At 39.3% G+C, this 18,087-nt stretch overlaps 1 protein-coding gene across 1 annotated transcript in view; it reads left to right on the top strand.

The window, feature by feature from the left end:
- LOC145222967 (usherin-like) overlaps positions 1–18,087 on the top strand; it is a 48,353-nt gene that overhangs the window by 12,871 nt on the left and 17,395 nt on the right. The window contains exons 21-50 of the mRNA XM_080089239.1: positions 40–309; positions 675–850; positions 1,324–1,468; positions 1,675–2,629; positions 2,889–3,495; positions 3,820–4,018; positions 4,517–5,763; positions 6,297–6,558; positions 6,806–6,911; positions 7,252–7,446; positions 7,675–7,753; positions 8,177–8,307; positions 8,783–8,949; positions 9,449–9,645; positions 10,008–10,173; positions 10,695–10,868; positions 11,098–11,234; positions 11,606–11,804; positions 12,302–12,504; positions 12,695–12,793; positions 13,218–13,327; positions 13,467–13,496; positions 13,665–13,755; positions 13,984–14,142; positions 14,278–14,442; positions 14,723–14,869; positions 15,657–15,871; positions 16,378–16,520; positions 16,949–17,140; positions 17,534–17,652. Of these exons, the coding sequence (XP_079945365.1) occupies positions 40–309; positions 675–850; positions 1,324–1,468; positions 1,675–2,629; positions 2,889–3,495; positions 3,820–4,018; positions 4,517–5,763; positions 6,297–6,558; positions 6,806–6,911; positions 7,252–7,446; positions 7,675–7,753; positions 8,177–8,307; positions 8,783–8,949; positions 9,449–9,645; positions 10,008–10,173; positions 10,695–10,868; positions 11,098–11,234; positions 11,606–11,804; positions 12,302–12,504; positions 12,695–12,793; positions 13,218–13,327; positions 13,467–13,496; positions 13,665–13,755; positions 13,984–14,142; positions 14,278–14,442; positions 14,723–14,869; positions 15,657–15,871; positions 16,378–16,520; positions 16,949–17,140; positions 17,534–17,652 (7,085 nt within the window). The remainder of the gene's footprint in view (positions 1–39; positions 310–674; positions 851–1,323; positions 1,469–1,674; positions 2,630–2,888; positions 3,496–3,819; positions 4,019–4,516; positions 5,764–6,296; positions 6,559–6,805; positions 6,912–7,251; positions 7,447–7,674; positions 7,754–8,176; positions 8,308–8,782; positions 8,950–9,448; positions 9,646–10,007; positions 10,174–10,694; positions 10,869–11,097; positions 11,235–11,605; positions 11,805–12,301; positions 12,505–12,694; positions 12,794–13,217; positions 13,328–13,466; positions 13,497–13,664; positions 13,756–13,983; positions 14,143–14,277; positions 14,443–14,722; positions 14,870–15,656; positions 15,872–16,377; positions 16,521–16,948; positions 17,141–17,533; positions 17,653–18,087) is intronic.

Below are 18,087 nucleotides of genomic sequence, written 5' to 3'. Positions count from 1 at the left end.
TTTTTTATTCCAAAAGGTAATTTACTAACTTTTCCTCAGGTATTATCCATCAATACGAAGTCATGATGAGGGGGAAACCCGGTTCCGACGGGGTTAACCGCCCCCTACAGAGGGTCGTGTTCAGGAGTCATGGGGCGTACAACCCCCGTCCAGTTCCCGCCTCATCATACAGCCCCCTGGGTCCACCGGGAACCAACTTTACCCAGGAAGGGTTGGAACCGTTTACCGAGTACGAGTTTCTCGTTTCTTCATCCAACAATCTTGGATCCACTCAGAGTCCGTGGGCAACTGCACGAACTCTTGAAGGATGTGAGTCTGTTTTCACACTGTTTAGTGTAGTTAAAATGCGTTATTCGTGGACTAGTGTGCAGCGTACAGTTTAGGATATGATTCAAACATTTCAGTGGTACGTGTGTACAAACAATTCCAGTCGTTCTTTGTCATTGACACACCAAATGCTTAAACACGACCCAACATTTTACTTTTAAACAAATGTAGCGAAACTGCGTTGACAACCGTAAATCTATGATTCACATTGATTTCTGATTTGCTCTGTATAAAATTATCTCAATATCTTTGGACTAAAAATCACAAACTGGTTTGGTGGAAATTCACAAAAAAATTGTAATGTCACCGAATTTCTGGTAACTTTGTGTCGTGCTCTTTTCGTTTAGTTCCCGTTTTTATGCCTTCCCCCTCACTTGAACCAATCTCGTCGTTCGAAATGAACATCACGTGGGACGCACCTCATCCAATCACAGAAGCGCGCGGTCACGTGGTTATGTATCAGGTGATCCTGACGAGAAATAACACGAGTGGAAACCAGTTTGCTCCACCATTGGAAGATGTGGTCAGTAGATGTTAAGAATAGCGCAAAATTATATAAGCAGTTTTCAAGCTTGCGATTTAACAGCAAAACTAAACGTATTTGTTCATGGCGCTTCAATATTTTTGCGTGATTGCAGTTTTGTTTCCTTTTCATTTCTTTTTTTTTTTTTTTTTTCGTTTCTCATTTTATTATCTAGCCTTTTCTGTATTTTTTATTTACTGCCTGGTTTTACAATACCATCTGCCATCTGCTATCGGTCAATGTAATCAATTATTGATGATGACAAATGCGATTGTTCAAAAATCGAAAGTTCTCTATATATTTCCTAAACACATGCGATATATTTCCTAAATAGATACTTTTTAACAATTTTGCTTTCAATCAAGTTACTGTTGGCATCTGTGTCTGGCCTTACATTTTGCACTCCTTGTTCCTATAACTTTTATACTTGAAACATTCTGTTTCTTTTGATAATACCACCATATGATTCTTAGGTAATCTACTCATGCGGTCTGAACATCCAACACTTCGTAGCGACGGGATTCGAACCCTTCTCCTCTCACGTTATAAAGATGAATCTCTGCAACTCTGTGTCGTGTGTGTTGAGCTCAGAAGCAAACGCAACCACTCTACCAGCAGGTCAGTTTTGGATTTGTTTTCCGTCTTAAACATCTAACAGAGGAAAAAAATAGCCCGATGCAGGATCCCAACAACAATAAAGTAAATGTAACATATTCTTTTTTGAAATGAAATAGCCCAACCCACATGAGCTTAGAAACACAATATAAGCAGGAAATTTTATGTTACATTACATTTCTCACTTAACCCTTCTATTTTATGTCCAGCACCCGAAGGCCAACAGCCTCCTATTCCGGGCAAAAGAAGTGAAACCTCGATCCAACTGAAATGGAAGGACCCTGATCACGTAAACGGACCCCGCCCGGAGTTTACCCTCCTCAGGTCCCCGGTCGCTTTCTCTCACCCCCCGATCGAAATGTCCCGCGGGGTTCGCTTCCCGGGAAAGTCCCACGTCCGGTTCACTACTTCGGTGCTTCCCCGCGATGCGTCATACAGCGGAATTCAGTTAAGCTTCCGGACATTCGAGGAGGAGAGTCTTCTCTTCTTCGCAGCATCTCCTCTTTCCTCCGGAGGAGTTCGTCAAGAGTACGTGGTGCTCCAGCTCCGCGGGGGACGCCCCTGGTTCCTCTTTGACCCCCAGGACAACCCCACAGCCGTTACCACTAGCAACGACGCAGGGAGGAAGTACAACGATGGAGAGTGGCACCGGATCGAGGTAAACCGATTCAACCGTAACGGATACATAGAGGTCGACGAGGTCAACACGGGGTACGCGACCAGCCCCAGGGAAACCACCGTGATTGGGGTAAACGACGGGGTTTACGTTGGCGGAATCCCGGACGATTTCGAGCTAGGGCGCCCCGATGACCTTGAAAACCACGTGGTCGTGCGTCAAGGTCACATCGGCTGCATCAAGGACATACGAGTGCAGCGAAACGGATCGCTGGGCGAATGGAGCAATGTCACGTGGGACGAAGCTGACCAATGGCATCGCGCGTACAACTCCTGGCAGGGTTGTCCTGTGTCCTTGACGCGTCCAGCTGTCCATTTTCTTGGTAGAGGTCACTTGAAACTCTCTACGACCTTGGGAGTTCTTGACCCTTCCACGTGGTCAGTTGAGATTCGGTTTCGAACATTTTTCTCTTCTGGGATTTTATTTTACGCTGCTGGGAGACCGGGTGTGGATTTTATGATGGCGACTTTGCAACAAGGCAAACTGAGGTGGGTAGCATGACCATTTGAACTAAGCAAATGACAATATTTTTGGAATATTGGCCTACATAATTCTGTACATTGAAAATTGTACTGGCAATAAAGGACGTAAAGGCGACCTTTTTATTGTCTGACTTTTGGCCAATACTTTATAATCGGAGAACCGTTGATTCCTCATTAGAACTTATGAAGAAATTTTACTGCTCTAAATTATAAATTTCACCAAGAGCGCAATGTAAAACAGTATCAACCTTTCTGTACATTTCAGATACATTGTGTCAACTTCACCTGATGACATCGTAGAGGTTCAGTATGACGTCAACAGCCATACAACAATCACTCTTTGTGACGGAGAATGGCACACCGCAGTGTTCCGCAACACCAGGGGACAGTTATCTACAGAAGTCGACGGGCAAGTTGGAGTCAACCAAACCACTTTTTTCCACGCAAGGAACGAAATGACCTTCGACCTCTCTCGTGACCTCTACCTCGGCGGGGTCACGAGTTCAAGGTTGAACAGCCTTGTGACGTTGCTGGACGACGATTCCCGCTCGTTTGGCGGTTGCATCTCTCACCTGTCAATCAACAGGCGGAACATCAGCTTGTCACGTGATGTGGATACGTCTGTAAACGTGGACTTGGACGGTTGTCCGGCAGGGGCGACAGAGAGCAGGGAAAGTGCGTCACATAGTGGTGAAGGTTCGGGCATAGATGAAAGCGACAGTTTGTCGCTTGTTGTTCAACAAATCCCGACTCCATTCGGGCACAGAAATCAGTGCGTGGAAGCGCCCATAGAGATCGTATACACAGGCAATGGTCACGTGTTTGATGATGTCATTGTTCCAGAACAGGCTTTCACAAGATACTTATACAAGGTATTTATACTGACTAAGACTCGGGATTTTTCATATGTAAAGGCCGCAAATACAGTTTTTTCTTCATTTACGCTGTCCACTAATCTAAAAACAAAAGTTTATCGATGGACGCGTACGTCTTCTTAGCCAACAATGTAGAAATGTTATGTCTTTCTCAGCGAAGCAAGTTTATTGGGGCCAGCTTTAACAAGCAAATACCCAGGAGAAGTTTTGATATTAGACGACCAACAGTACATATATTTTTGTAAACATCTACCCGGCTTCATTGCGATTTTTGCTGTCGGTAGTAAGTTGAAGTTGGCTAAAAAAACAACCTTGGTTCAGGTGTCAAGTTCAAATGCGGGTGGAGAAGCTCAGAGTTCATGGATCGTCACAAGATCTGGAGAGGGGATTCCCCACACTCTTCCTGCTCCGTACAATGAACGAAGCGTCAGCGGAACGGAAATCCGCGTGAACTGGAGGAGACCGCTGCGTGCGAATGGGGTTGTCCTCAACTACACTCTGTTTGCGACAGCTGTTGGAGGTAAAAACAAAATCCGGTTAAACGCATAGTCAATTTGCCAAGCCTTTAATCCTGTTACAGAATTATGCGAATATATGAATAATTTTCTTTACAATTGGTTGGCTCGAAACATGACCACAAGTCCAACTGTTTTAGCAACCTGCATTTTAGTCAATGGTTTTATTCCTAACAACAGTGTTTCTCTACTATTCTGCTTTTGGCACCTTGGACAAAACATAAAGATTTTGCTGAAGAGTTGTTTCATAGCATAATACTGTATTTACAAACACAAAGCAAAAGCTGCGAATAGTATTTTTCATTCCGGACAAATACGTTAAACCTCCACCCAAATAGAGCTCGATGGTAACAAAACACTGCTGTTTCACAACCACAAAAGTCAAAGCACTCCTTGAAGCGAAACGTTTTGAGTTTTTGCAATTGATAACAATGTAGCTTAAAGCAGCATTTTTTTGCAAAGAGAGCTATAGCGTGTCAGCCAAACAATTTGTATTCTTTCAGATTCCCTAAACAACCTTTCCAACAAATCAATCAACAGAACTTTCAAAGGTGACAAACACTATGGAAGCATACACGGCCTCACACCATATACAAACTACAGTGTCAACATACAGGCTTGTACAGTGCAGGGATGCACAACTAGTGCTGGAAGTGTAGTGCTGCAAACACGAGAAGAAATACCAGATGGGGTAAGAGCGCCCACTTCTGGCGTCAACGCTCATGTAATGGTAATCCGCTGGATGGAACCAGACGCGCCGAATGGTCGCATCACACAGTACGCCTTAACCCACAACGGAAGTTTAATATACACAGGACTTAATACCTCATTCACTATCCACGGTTTGCCGACTTTCACTGAGCAGAGGTTTCAGCTTGAAGCCTGTACAAGTGCAGGTTGTAACGTAAGCGATGAGGTCACGCTCTATTCCGGTCAACTTCCGCCGAGTCACGTGGACCAACCGATGGTCACGGTCCGTGGCCCACACACAGTGGAAGTGAGGTGGCTAAAACCGGCCATGATGAACGGGATTCTAGACCGCTACGTGTTGTATTTGCGCAATGAAACCACTACAGGTGTTGGGTTGGAAGTTTACAACAACACGATGCCTATGCTGGAATACACTTTAGAAAATCTGATCGCCGGAACCCAGTACTACGTCATACTGTCTGCTTGCACGGAAGGAGGTTGCAAGCTTAGTAGCGCCACCCCGTGTCAGACACAGGAGAGTGTGCCGGAAAATGTTCCACCACCAGATGTTGCTGCCATATCGCCACACTCGTTCCGTGTTTCGTGGCGCAAACCGACCTTGCCAAACGGCGAGATCACTCTCTACAGCTTGTACCAGAACGACGTTTTAATCCGCAACTCTACAGTACCACAGAGCACCACACTGACCGGTCTCAGCCCCTGGAGCAGACACACATTCAGGATGAGAGTTTGCACGAAAAAGGGATGCTCCTTCGGTCCGGAAGAAGCGAAACGCACCAAAGAAAGTCCCCCGCAAGGTCGGGTCAAGTTAGAGGTCACCGTCCTCGACGCAAGGTCACTTGAAGCGCGCTGGAATAATCCGGACCGGCAGAATGGAAGGATGCAATACAGCGTGATATGTGTCGGTCTCTTCTATCGTGACCCTGACGCTCAGGATTATTCAACAACCCGGGAGTCACGTGTCATGATGACGTCATCGGACATGGATGAGTGGAAGCGCGTGAGTGGGTTAATCCCCCATTCTGAATATATTGTAAAGGTAAGGGGAATTTTGTTTGACTTTTGTCAGCATCTAAATCTGTACTAAAAGATACTAAACAATAAATGGAGATATAGGAGCAGACATTGCACACCGTTTTGATCTATAGAGTCTCATCAGATCAGCTGGTGAGAAAACATTGACCCTCTGGGCTGGTGTAGCCAGTTTGCGACACTCCGATTTGTTAAGAATAACATATTTTTGGGGTATACGCATTTGAAAGTTTACTACATACGTTCATGTTGGCTCATATGCTTTTACGTTCATGTCAGTTCCGACATAAGTATCGTTGTAGCACTGGCGAAACATTATTATAACAAACAGAATCCATTGTGGACTTTAACGGAGTTAAAACCTTCCTATTCAAACCATTTCAATGCACTGCTAGCAAAATGGCGATCCCATCAAACAACTGCAATATTTGCATGGTTTCTGTTTGTTTAGTACAGAATAACTTTGCTCAACTTGAATGGCATACAAAGCACTTTTACCAAATGCACAATAAACTTAACTTTTCTTTTATCAATTCACAGGTGAACGCATCTAACGGTGCAGGTTACGTCATAAGTAACATGCGATCAGTAACGATGCCTCCTGGTGCTCCAGATGGTTTAAGGGCACCCGTTTTAACCCCACAGTCACCCCATTCCATCCTGGTAACATGGCGGGACCCAGCCCGGAATAACGCACCCGGAAACTCTTCCTTCCAACTCCAGTATCGGGGGGTTTCCCCGCCTGAAAATGAAAAGAATCTGTTTAGTGACGTCACTCGACAAATGAGTTACGAATTAAAAGGTGAGAGAATAGAAAAGTTTGTAATATTATAGCATTTTATTGTTGCAGTTTATGTGACTTAATATGTTTTTTGTGACTTAGTCGCCCGCTGTATTTTAGACATGTACAAAATCGCCAAATAAGCATGATTTGGTGTTTAAATTAAAAAAACATTATTGATGTATCATACCTGTATGTCTGAAACTCGGTACTTAGAGTTACGTATTGTATTGAAATTATTGCTATTATGCAAAACTCCATTTTCCAGATTTACTCCCCTACAAGCAATACGAGTTTCAAGTTATTGGATCAAACTCCTACGGTTCGACAGAGAGTGGTTGGGTGTCCACCTACACAAAGCAAGATAAACCAAGGTATGCACAAAATATGTCAGTTTCTCAGTTGCGTATATGGGCCAAAATTTTGTGACTTGGATTTTCTTCAAGTTGTCCTACATTTGTTTTTTTTCGTGTGCGCACGTTACCTGAAATCTAACGTATACTGTTTCCTTTTTATCAAACAAATTTTTATAAAAAAAAAAAATACATGAAGAAAATAAAATTACAAAGAAAAATTTAGTTGGGTAAACACATTGTTATTACCCCGTCTACACGTTCCACAGGGGTACATTTGCGTTTACAATGCAACAAATTGTAAATTTTACAATATATGAACAAAACCATGTATATTTCACCATATTTCAACTTGTGTTAGTGGAATGGATCCACCGATTGTTTACCAAATCGATGCTTGGCAACTCCGCGTCACGTGGGAGAAACCAGCGGAGCCGAACGGAGTCATCGATGCGTATCGGGTGTACGAGAACGAAGTGATGCGTGACGAAGTTCCCGGTAACCTCACATCGTTTGATGCTGACGGTCTAACACCTTTCACCACATACGTGTACAGGTAATTTGATTTGCTCCAAAAAACATGTCAAACTCATCCCACATTCAAACATGCTTGATTGAAACAAGAAAAACTGCTAGAGAGTGTATGTAAAGAATATTTTTCTGTATAAAATGTAAAGTAGATGCAAAGTACTAGTTTGTAGAATAAAGTTTAATATCTTCATGCTGCCACAATATTTGTAAAATTTTCTGGCAAAGCCCTACAAAAAAGGTAATTTATTCACAGAATCGAGGCTTGTACATTGGCTGGATGCACTTCAAGCCCCAACTCAAAGAATGTCATCACCCATGCGGCACCACCAGAGGTCAGTATGTAGCACATTTCATATTTATTATTGGGTAATTGTTGATCAAGTAATCAAGCAAAAGTTCTGTGGAAAGGCGTTAATGTTGTAATATAAATTAAATAAACGTGATAGGTTAATTGAGACACAAATATAGATTATTGCTAACTTATAATCTACTATATTATTGCTAAGCTTTTAATCTACTTTACATGAAAAGTACTTTCTATAATTATAAACAAAAACAGGAAAAGTATATTTTTGGCACGATCAATCAACGATCCCAGCAGTTTGTTTCTAACTTTGTATATCAACTTTTCTTCCCTCTTAACCTTTGAACGATTACAGCTTAAATATTATTAGAAAAAATATCACAACCTTCATTAAGCAGAAACTTTCCCCCCAAAAAAACATGCCAGAGTTTGATAAGTTCCAACGTTTTAGGGCCTGGACCCTCCGATTCTTCGTTCTGACTCCCCAGCGTCTGTGTTTGTTCGTTGGCGGCGTCCAGTTGCATCAAACGGTGTCTTGGATAACTACAGACTTGAACGGAAGTCGAACAACACTGATGACAGGTAGATACAATTCATTACATTATGTGCTTTTTTGTTTTAATGTTTTTGCGTCGCTGAAAAATTTAAATTTGAACATTTTTTTTAATGGTTTGTGGTCATTTTATTAACGTGAACACAGAATTTAAGGTTATTTGTTCTTCCAAAATATATTTTTCTAAAACGTCGAAAATTCAAATAGTATGAGGAAAATCGTTGCCGCGCTGTACCATTTTGTTCCAAAACACAGAAATCTTATTAACACACAATACAAGAAATTTGTCAAACTTACTGCAACTGTCTGTTTTCAACTAAATCGTCAAATCAATAAAAATATTAACCTTTAACTCATGGATACTATAATACATCATCTGAAACTTCACATATTAAATGCTCGTATTCATTGCTGAAAAATTACCAAGGTTTCATAACAGACCAGTTTTGGAGCAGATTTACGGCCTCTTAAAGTTGTTACCACTTATTTCGGTTTTATTTGCAGTGAGGCAAAAATGTTGGGGGCTTTCGTGCCCTCTCAGGCACTCCGCTTCTTAGACGAGTCTCCCGAACTCCGCCCCTACTCGTCTTACAAATACCGAGTCATCAGTTCAACTCTGGCTGGGGGGAGCACGGCCAGTACATGGACCAGTGTGAGAACAAGACCCGGACGTAAGCGAATTCGCTTAAACGAAAAAAAACAGGACAGTGGTTGGATTGACGGCATTGAACTGACTAGATTGTTGGTGTTAACAAATCTCCAAATATTGAAAATTTGCATTGATCTGGTTCCAGAATGCAAAATAAATTGTTTCCTCTGCAGGTCGGTTATGACTACAAATATATGGGCATTGTTGATTCTTCATATATCAGGATTCAGAGTAAATAAACATCCAGTAAATGTTTTTAGAATAAGCCAATTTATTCAATACTTTCCAATTTATCTTGAAAATAATTCGGCTGATTTGATTATTTAAAGTAACTGTTAAAGATATCTCGTTTCAATTCTCTCTGTGTGCAACTAAATTGCACCATTTGCCTAATTGGGAAAAAACAGTTGCTTCAAGGCAAATTACCAGCTTAATGACAACAAAAAATGTTTCATTACACCGAGTAATCGTCAACTAAAATCTATATTTATTTTCTTTATCTTTTGACAAATTTTCCACAGGACCAGCTGGCATTCATCCACCACAAGTGGGCGTGCTGGATCCGGAAACTGTGCACGTGATCTGGGCGGAGCCTGTGCAGGCAAACGGGCCAATCACACGCTACGAAATTTCATTTCCCGATCCACGTGTCACAGTGGAAAACGTCACTGATACGTCACTTAACGTCACAGGGCTGATTCCACACACGGATTATGAGGTAATTGAATGTTTTCAAATCATACTGTATACTGAAAATTTTGCATTAAAGTTATTAATAAACAAAAATATGTATGCTTACAATACCAACATGCAGGTTTATCAGTAATGGATGACATTTTTAGGGTTTTTCACTGAATGAAGACGAATGATTGCTGAAATAAAACAAGCCATACAATACATTCAAATAATACGTAACTTATAATACGTAAGAACACCGATGCTAACAATATGTTTGTAATGTTCTCAAGTGTTTAAATAAAGCCAGGAACAAAACATATGCAAAGAACAATAGACACAGATTTATAACCCGATTGTAAATATCAGAATTTCTGCTTTTTATTTTACAATTTTGATTTCTAGGTTTCTATTACTGCCTGCACGACTGGGGGATGCACCGAAAGCCCCACCACCCATGTGAAGACCCTTTCCGCTGTACCACGTGATTTGGACCCACCCATACTTACACCAATCACAGAACGACACGTTAGTGTGCAGTGGAAACCACCCAAGTATCCTAATGGACCAGGTACATCGGATTTTTCAGTATATCATGAACAGAAAGAAAGTGATAAATTCAAACGTGATTGAAACGTTTGAATAAAATAAATAAGTAGTGGAACCAATCAATTCAGATTTAAACAGAATTTGCGCTAAGTCGCAAAAAAAACAATCTTTTTACCGTGAGATTTATACTTGATTTAACATGTCTGTTAACCGTATAAGAGTATTGAAAACAATTGTGGAATTGGTAAAAGCTTTATGCATAATTTCAGATAAGGAACGACACACTTCTCCAGTTTGTCCACAAATAATAATCAACCCAGTAAATTTTGTAGCTCGAATTGGCAATGAACTTTTGCAGGCGAATTGATTGTGCAAACACGTTGTAATCATAGCATTGCCTTGTGCGTCTCCATGTTTTATAAACAGTTGTTTGAGAAATGTTTTTTACAAGAAACAATAACGTAAACTGATGCTGAACAGAGGCTTAACATGGAGAGAGTTGGCTACCTTGACTATTTGATAACCTACACTATTGTTGTCCAGATATTTTCTACGAGCTGAGCCGAACCGTCTTATCTCAACCATTACTTCCAGTCCAACCTCCTTATATCAACGTCAGTCAAACAATATACAGAGGAACAGATCTTATGTATGAAGATAGATCCCTGGAGAAATACACAACTTGCCAATATAGACTGGCTGTATTTAACACTGAAGGTAAGTAACGATAAATGCGGGCTCTTATTCTCACCATTATTGCTTTTTTAGTTGTGCAATATTCTTGATTTAAAGTAATCAGTATGTTTGCAATATTTTGTAACTTATTTCCGAATGAGGCGATTATACAAGCCTTCCCCTGTTCATAAATGCAAAATTTTCCGGCTGATGTAGTTTAGTTGTTAGCCAAATCCTTGACGTATAGTCCAGACACTACGTTGTTTTTAAGGTTCACTTGCTAGTGACATCAGCACCGTGACGACCTTAGCTGGGTATCCAAGGTCACCTGGCACATTAAATGTAGCTGTTCATAACCACACTGCCGTATATTTGTGGTGGGAAGAACCAAGTCTACAGGAATTACAGGTGGGTGTTTTGATGATTGGTGGTAAAATACCTCTAAGTTGCATTACTGAACCTAAACTGTCTGTTGTTGCTACTGAACTTTAATTTAATAACGTCTTTCTTCAAATAAGATTTTGTTAAAGCTGAACTTTTAAATCAGTTGACAACCATAAACGCCTGTGTAATAACATTTGCAAAACATTTACCTTGTAATTGAAACTCAAAGCTGGAATTACGCAGTCCGTTGCTTAGTACATCCATACTTACTTGGAATTGAAATGTTTTTATTTTATTTTTAAGTATTTTTTGTTGTTTGATATTATTAACTGTATCAGAAACTTCATTATCTCAAGCTTAGCTCGCTTTGTTTAAAAGCTCAAATCTTTTTTCAGGGTGAAGTTCACAACTTTTTCATCCGTTACAACACGAGCAAATACAACATTTCAGAAACCCTGAGATTTTCTCCAACTGTGACGTCATACAGACTTGGTGATCTTCATCCGGGCACCACGTATACGTTTGACCTTGTGGTGGACAATGGAGCCCACAATGTGACCTCTGACACCCAAGAAGCGACAACTGATGACGGAGGTACCACGAATGTTTAGGCGTCCAAATTATGTCATAAATTAAAAAGTTACAAGGTGTTGCATAATGTTGTTAAAGCATTACCATCTAAAATCTGTATTACAGATGCAAAAAAAGCGTATCAAACTTGGTAAAAAAGTTACAAATACAATACAAAATGCCTTAATAAAACATTAAGGCTGGTTAAAAAAAAAACTTTACAAAACCGAAGCAAAAATGATCAAGTTTCGAGAGTAACATGGGTTAAGGGTCGTTGTCCAGAAAAATAACCAAATGTATCAATTTTTTCTCAAATGAATTTTGACAGTCATAAATATGTTTGATTTTTCGATTGTGCCCAAATTACTCTTGATTAGTTCCGTTTGCAACACAATGTATTTTCTACATACAAGTTTTTAAACTTTAACTCAGTAACTAGAGTTAAAATTGCTTAATTTTGTTATTGCAGTTTGTAACTCCAACTTATCAATGCTTTGACACTATAGTTTATGTTTCACCAGCGCCCTTGGGCTTGAGTGCACCAGTAGTTTACTCACTCAGCTCAACTCAACTCCGAGTGAGTTGGCTTCCACCGAAACAACCGAACGGTCAAATTACATCATACAACGTCATAATTGATGACGTCAAAATCGTCACCAATCTTACGGAGCCGTCGTCCCACGTCATTGATGATTTAAAGCCGTACACGGTGTATAACATAAAGGTAGGAAAATATGTTTGAATCGAAGTAACATCAAAACAATTATTTTGTGACACTAAAAAGGCTTATATAACAGGTATCACTTGACGAAAACGTTTAAAAATAATGCTTGTCTTTTTTTCAAGTCTCCGGACAATACATTTTCTACACAAGGTTTTACTATAAAATAATATTTCTCATTTGTTTTTTTTAGCTGGAGGCATGTACAGTTTACGCATGCGCAGCCAGCAACGCGTCCCTGGCAACCACCTTGGAAACGACCCCGACAGGAATCCAACCACCGAGTTTGAAAGTAAGCTGCTGATGCAACAGATAACATGAAAAAGTTGTGGATACTTTTGCGATTTCCAAAGTTGCGTTAGCATAAGCAGTGCTTAAACAACGGTTTTTGGCGATAATTTCTCACTTAATGTGTTCGACAGTTTATTTGCTTTTTAATTTGAATACAATTATACCCAACCTGTGTCAATTAATCTGAAAGTCGGCCGGCACTCTTCGGAAGGCTCGATTCAAGCCGGACCTTACACTCGGCCACGTTTGTGTCATAAAGGCAAATCTAACTGTTTTTGGCTTTTTAAAAAACATCATGATATGAAATAATTAAACTTGTTTGAATACGCCACATTAGTTCTATTGTTATTGTCGGAAACTTTTTTGTTTCCTTCTGCATACTGTTTCAAACTAAAAAAATATTTTTATTATACTTTACTTTGCAGGCAATCAACAGTCGAAATGTTGAAATAACTTGGAAAGCTCCAACTTTGCCGAACGGAATTCTTCGCAGTTATCAACTGAAACGAAGATCTCTCGTTCCTTGTTCTGAAATGTAGGATTTTGAAGTGAAATTACTGTTTAATAAAGTGTGTTCGAAACATAAACTATTAAGTACTGTAAACTATTGGTGTATTATAATCATTGACTTTTTTGTTTAACATCGTATTACATTGTGTTCATGCTATCGCAAGGAATGAAACGCAAAGTAATTTGCAAACAAGGTAAATGCCTAAAGTGTAACTTTGAAAAAATATTTCTATTTTTTGTTGAGATCTTAGTAAGGCATTAGGTTTTAGTGTGAGCAATTTAATTTGAAAAATTTAAATACAAAAATCTCTTGACATATGCGTAGTTAATTTATCTCTTGTTGAAAAGTGTTCTCATTTTAGACCCAAGCAACCTGAACCGGAATGTGTTTACGTAAAATGTCGAAGAGATGAGAAAGTTTGTGGAGAGAAATGTTTCAACCCAACTAAACAGGTGAAGTTGAAAATCAAAGGGCAAACGAGTCACTTCCATTGCTTATCATTTTAACCAACAATTTATTCATGTTAAACTGTTCGTTTTCATAGCGTTTATGTACACTATATTCAATGACATTTGTGTATAGGTCCTTGTTTGGTATTAAAATTTGTTCACTGTTAATTGTTTTTGCAAGTTGTGCTGACTTAAGCGAGTATCTGAAAAGCGTTGGAATCCTTGTTATAGGTTTGTTGTGGTAACACTTTGTACGAGGCTGATGGAAGGAAGGAATGTTGTGACAGCAATTATATCGCCATTAGAGGGCGCTCGAGTGATGTGTGCTGTGGCGGGAAATTTCACGCATGGATGAACAACCGACAGTGCTGCAGCGGGAGATATTTAAGGGTCAGTTGCTTTGTTTATTTTAAATTTAATAACTTATAACTTATAATCAAGCTTAAACAGAATTGCGCCTTTTGTAAACTGTTTGTGCCCCGAATTTGCTCTCTGCTTCGTTTATGACATTTATTTTTACGACAGGTAACATCGGATGAGGTGTGCTGTAAAGATCCGGTCGAGGATCGAGTTTCGGTCGGTGCCGGAGATTCATGCTGTGGGGGAGTCCCCTATTTCGATAGTGGTTTGCAAGTTTGCTGCAACGGTGAATTGCACGACGCCTTTGAGCTGCAATGCTGCGGTGGAAAGGTAGGAATAGTTTAAAGCCAACTCCTTCGAAGCTGTAATCGTTTTCAATGAATACTCACGATTACGAGATCAAAAAGGGCAGATGGCATTGGAAATTAATCATTCGTCCTAAGCATAAGCTTATGTTTTGTCTTTGTTTGTACGTTTTGGCTCTAAAAAAGATAAATACTTATAAGTGGGGAAAACGCTACACATATATGTAATATCATACGTAAAGAGGGTCGTGTGGACCAAGGAATAGTGTTTGTAGAATTGAACTGAAGATTTACTATTGTTTTAGATGATATCGAGTAAACAAGTTTGTTGTGGAATTAGTTCCAAAGGATCCGGGTTCGAATCCTCGCCCTCCCACTATTGTTGTGGTGTTCAGTATGTTCCTCGTAATTCAACGATCTGCTGCGAAGATCGAAGCTCCAATGATGCTGTGGTAAAATACAAACTAAAATATTTATGTTTGTGTTTTAAACTGACTGCAGGAAAAAACTAACTATCTTAAACTATCTCCTAATCAAAAACAGTAACAATAGATTTAAATTTTTATCGGTATAAAAATGTTTGAAAAAGTTATTTTGTGTGAAATAATTTTATGTTGGGGGTCAGTGGATAACCAAAAGTTTTTTTGTAAACTGTTGCTGCCAAGCACCATAGCAAATAGTATATATTTTCAGGCATTCATATTAATGAACAGTCGTTTAAATTGCCGTAATCTAGGATAATAACATTTAAAATTGCTGAGCACCAAACTAGAAAGAAAATTTTTTTTTCTATATTTTTAAGAACAAAAAGATAAAAAAGTTGTACAGAGCGGAAACTTAAATTGTTTAGATGAAAACGGTGAAAAAATGTTTAAAAAATTCCCATGTGAATTTTTTGTTTAAATTTATTTATTGTTGGGGGTGTGTGGATATTTACACAATAGCAGTTTTATATATTTTCTGGCAATGCTATTTGCGCATCATCGTTTCTATTTAGATTGCCTTGATCAGGGTTAATAACATTTGAAACGCTGAGCACCAGACTCAAAAGAAGTTTTTTTTGTACTTTTGAAAACAACAAAATTAAACGTTTTATAGAGCAGACACTTTTAAATTGCCCCTTTAATAAAGAAAAAAATATTTTGATTTACATCCGGATTTTACATCTTGCTATTATTTCTCTATGATTCAAGCAAAGATCAGCCAAACAAATCTCACTAAATTAGAAACTAATGTCAGGTTCACCACGTCAGCCAATCAGATTCATCCACGTGTTGTTCCACAAACCTCATTGCAACCGACGAATCATGTTGCAACGGTGTTGGATACAAACCAGCGAAAGAAGTGTGCGCTGACGTAGCTACTACGTCACTCAATGACGTAACAGTCCCTCCGAACTGTGGGGAGGGAACCCTTTGCCCCCTGGGAAGATCAATGTTTGCTGCTTGTGACAGGTTTGAATAAAAATGTTGTTTTGTAGAAATTGCTTATAGAACTAAAAACGCCCATGTTAATAGGCATGACAGGCCGTTTTATGAAATTGGTTTACTTGCAAGGTGAAAGTTTACTGTGAAAAACTGAGTAGAAAGCTGATTCCTCTAGATCCTGTGTTTCGCAAGCTTTTTTTTACAAATTCCTTCGTCAACAATTCAAACCTTTTTCATTTCTCCCCAGTATACTACATAGTAAATGCTAAATCATTCAAAGATCAAATTGTAAAATTGTACGTTTATCCTACTTTTAACTTTATAGGTCATATTTCCAGAGCTAAAGTGTCTATGTATAAACCACATGTCAACAACTAAGTAAATACCTACTACTATAAGTTTTAAAATGTCTGCCTTCGGGAGAAGTTCCTCTCCGGTTGGGAACCACTGCTCTAGCCAGTGATCGGCAAGCTTTTGCAGGTGCTCCCACGTGGGACATATCCTGCCTGCTAAATTTAATATTTTACTTTAAGGTGCGATTTCGACCGCGAATATTTCGACTGCTTTCGAACGAAACCAGAAAAGGTGACGTCACCGTATCTACGTCCTGATGACGTGTGTCCTACGTCATACGTGGTGGTTTATTCCGGACCACCATACGTGAAGTCATTTCAAGGTGTTTTTTATTATTAAAACAAAATATACGGTTTCGCAAGTTGTCACCAAAAGTTATTTTTAGTTACCTGAATTAGAATCTGGTTCAATTCGATTTAGACAGAACAATTTGGGGCAAACTTTATTATTCTTCCTTCGTCTGGCCAACATAAGTTCAAAATCTAAATTTGATGTTACAATGTTAAACTATGGATATTGGCAGTTACTACCTTTGTGGCAGAGGTTCTTGGATTTTTTTTTACATTTCAAAAGAGGGTGATCATAATTGGATTATTATTATTTTTTGTTCCTTGACGTAGTAATTTGTAAATCGTCGAAAACAGAAGAAAAGAAAATCTAAAAGGGATAAGAACTACTGCTTTAATAAAGTTTGTGAAAACATCTCGCTCCATTGAGACTTTCAACTAAACAGCACTTTTAATCTTGCAGACAACGAACTGGACCCATTCACAAAATATCAATACATCGTGGTTGCCGAGAACAAGGCAGGCCTCGGTGAAAGTCAATCCAGTGACGTCATCACGCCGCAAGCTTCCCCCGATGACGTGTCGCCTCCGGATTGGACCTCAACTGATCGCGCCACTATCACATTGTCATGGAAACCGCCGGGAAAAGCAAATGGTGCGTGAAACCGTGTGAAGATGTTTTTTTAATACTGATTCCTGGGCACTTGCGCAGCTTCTTTTTAATCTGTTTGAAATTAGAACGAATTGTTTAGTTCTTTAGAATTTGTTGTTTTGATGCAAACTCAACCTTTGCTAGGTATTTGATCTGCAGAAGTCTATTAAACGCAACGCAATACGAGGCATCTAATTCATGTAAGCAAGAGTTTAAAATCTTGCCAACTTTGCAAACCACGGATGTGCGATCCAAACGTTTTTAGGGTCCGGGGATCAAATCCCGTCGCTAGTTTGTCTCATTACAAAATATTTTCCTGTTTTGATTATTTTTACTCTAAAAACTTATTTTCAAGGGTGTCTTCTCAACTAATGATTATTTTATATTTCTACCCAGGTGTAGTAACGCAATACGCCCTGATGCGTGACGGGTTGGAAATTTGGAGTGGTCACGCATGGCGGCACACGGATACGTACAACATTCTGTCGTACAGAGAGTATGAGTATGTGCTCAAGGTCGGTGAACTTTTGTAAAATCAACGTTATTTAATATTGCAACCTAATTCTGATGCAATAGTTTTGTTATCGATTTATTCGGGAGGTTAAGACAGTGGTTTAAGGCGTTTATTGTTAATTTTGTGATAAATTGAAAATAGTTGCATATTATCTATTGAATGTGAATAACATTACACCGCTTCTTGAAACTCGGTTTTAAAGAAATAGATTCCAATCCATGATGCTGGTTGTGTATAATTACTTTTTATGTTGTGTATAAGCATCAAAATTGTTGAAAATAATGGACGTTTAAATCTAATTTGTTTCTCTTTTTTCATTTCTGATCATTGGAAATTTAACAGCATGTCTCAGATGAATATCAAATGGCTTTTTAGTACCACCAACAGCATTAAGGAATAGCTAGCTTGTTCCTTTTTCAGTCAAGTTTGTTGACCT

The sequence above is a fragment of the Phallusia mammillata genome, chromosome 4 (assembly GCF_965637545.1).
Source record: "Phallusia mammillata chromosome 4, kaPhaMamm4.hap1.1, whole genome shotgun sequence".
Taxonomy (NCBI): Eukaryota; Metazoa; Chordata; class Ascidiacea; order Phlebobranchia; family Ascidiidae; genus Phallusia; species Phallusia mammillata.
The sequence above is the reverse complement of the archived record's forward strand: the minus strand, read 5'-3'. Positions and strand labels throughout refer to the sequence as shown.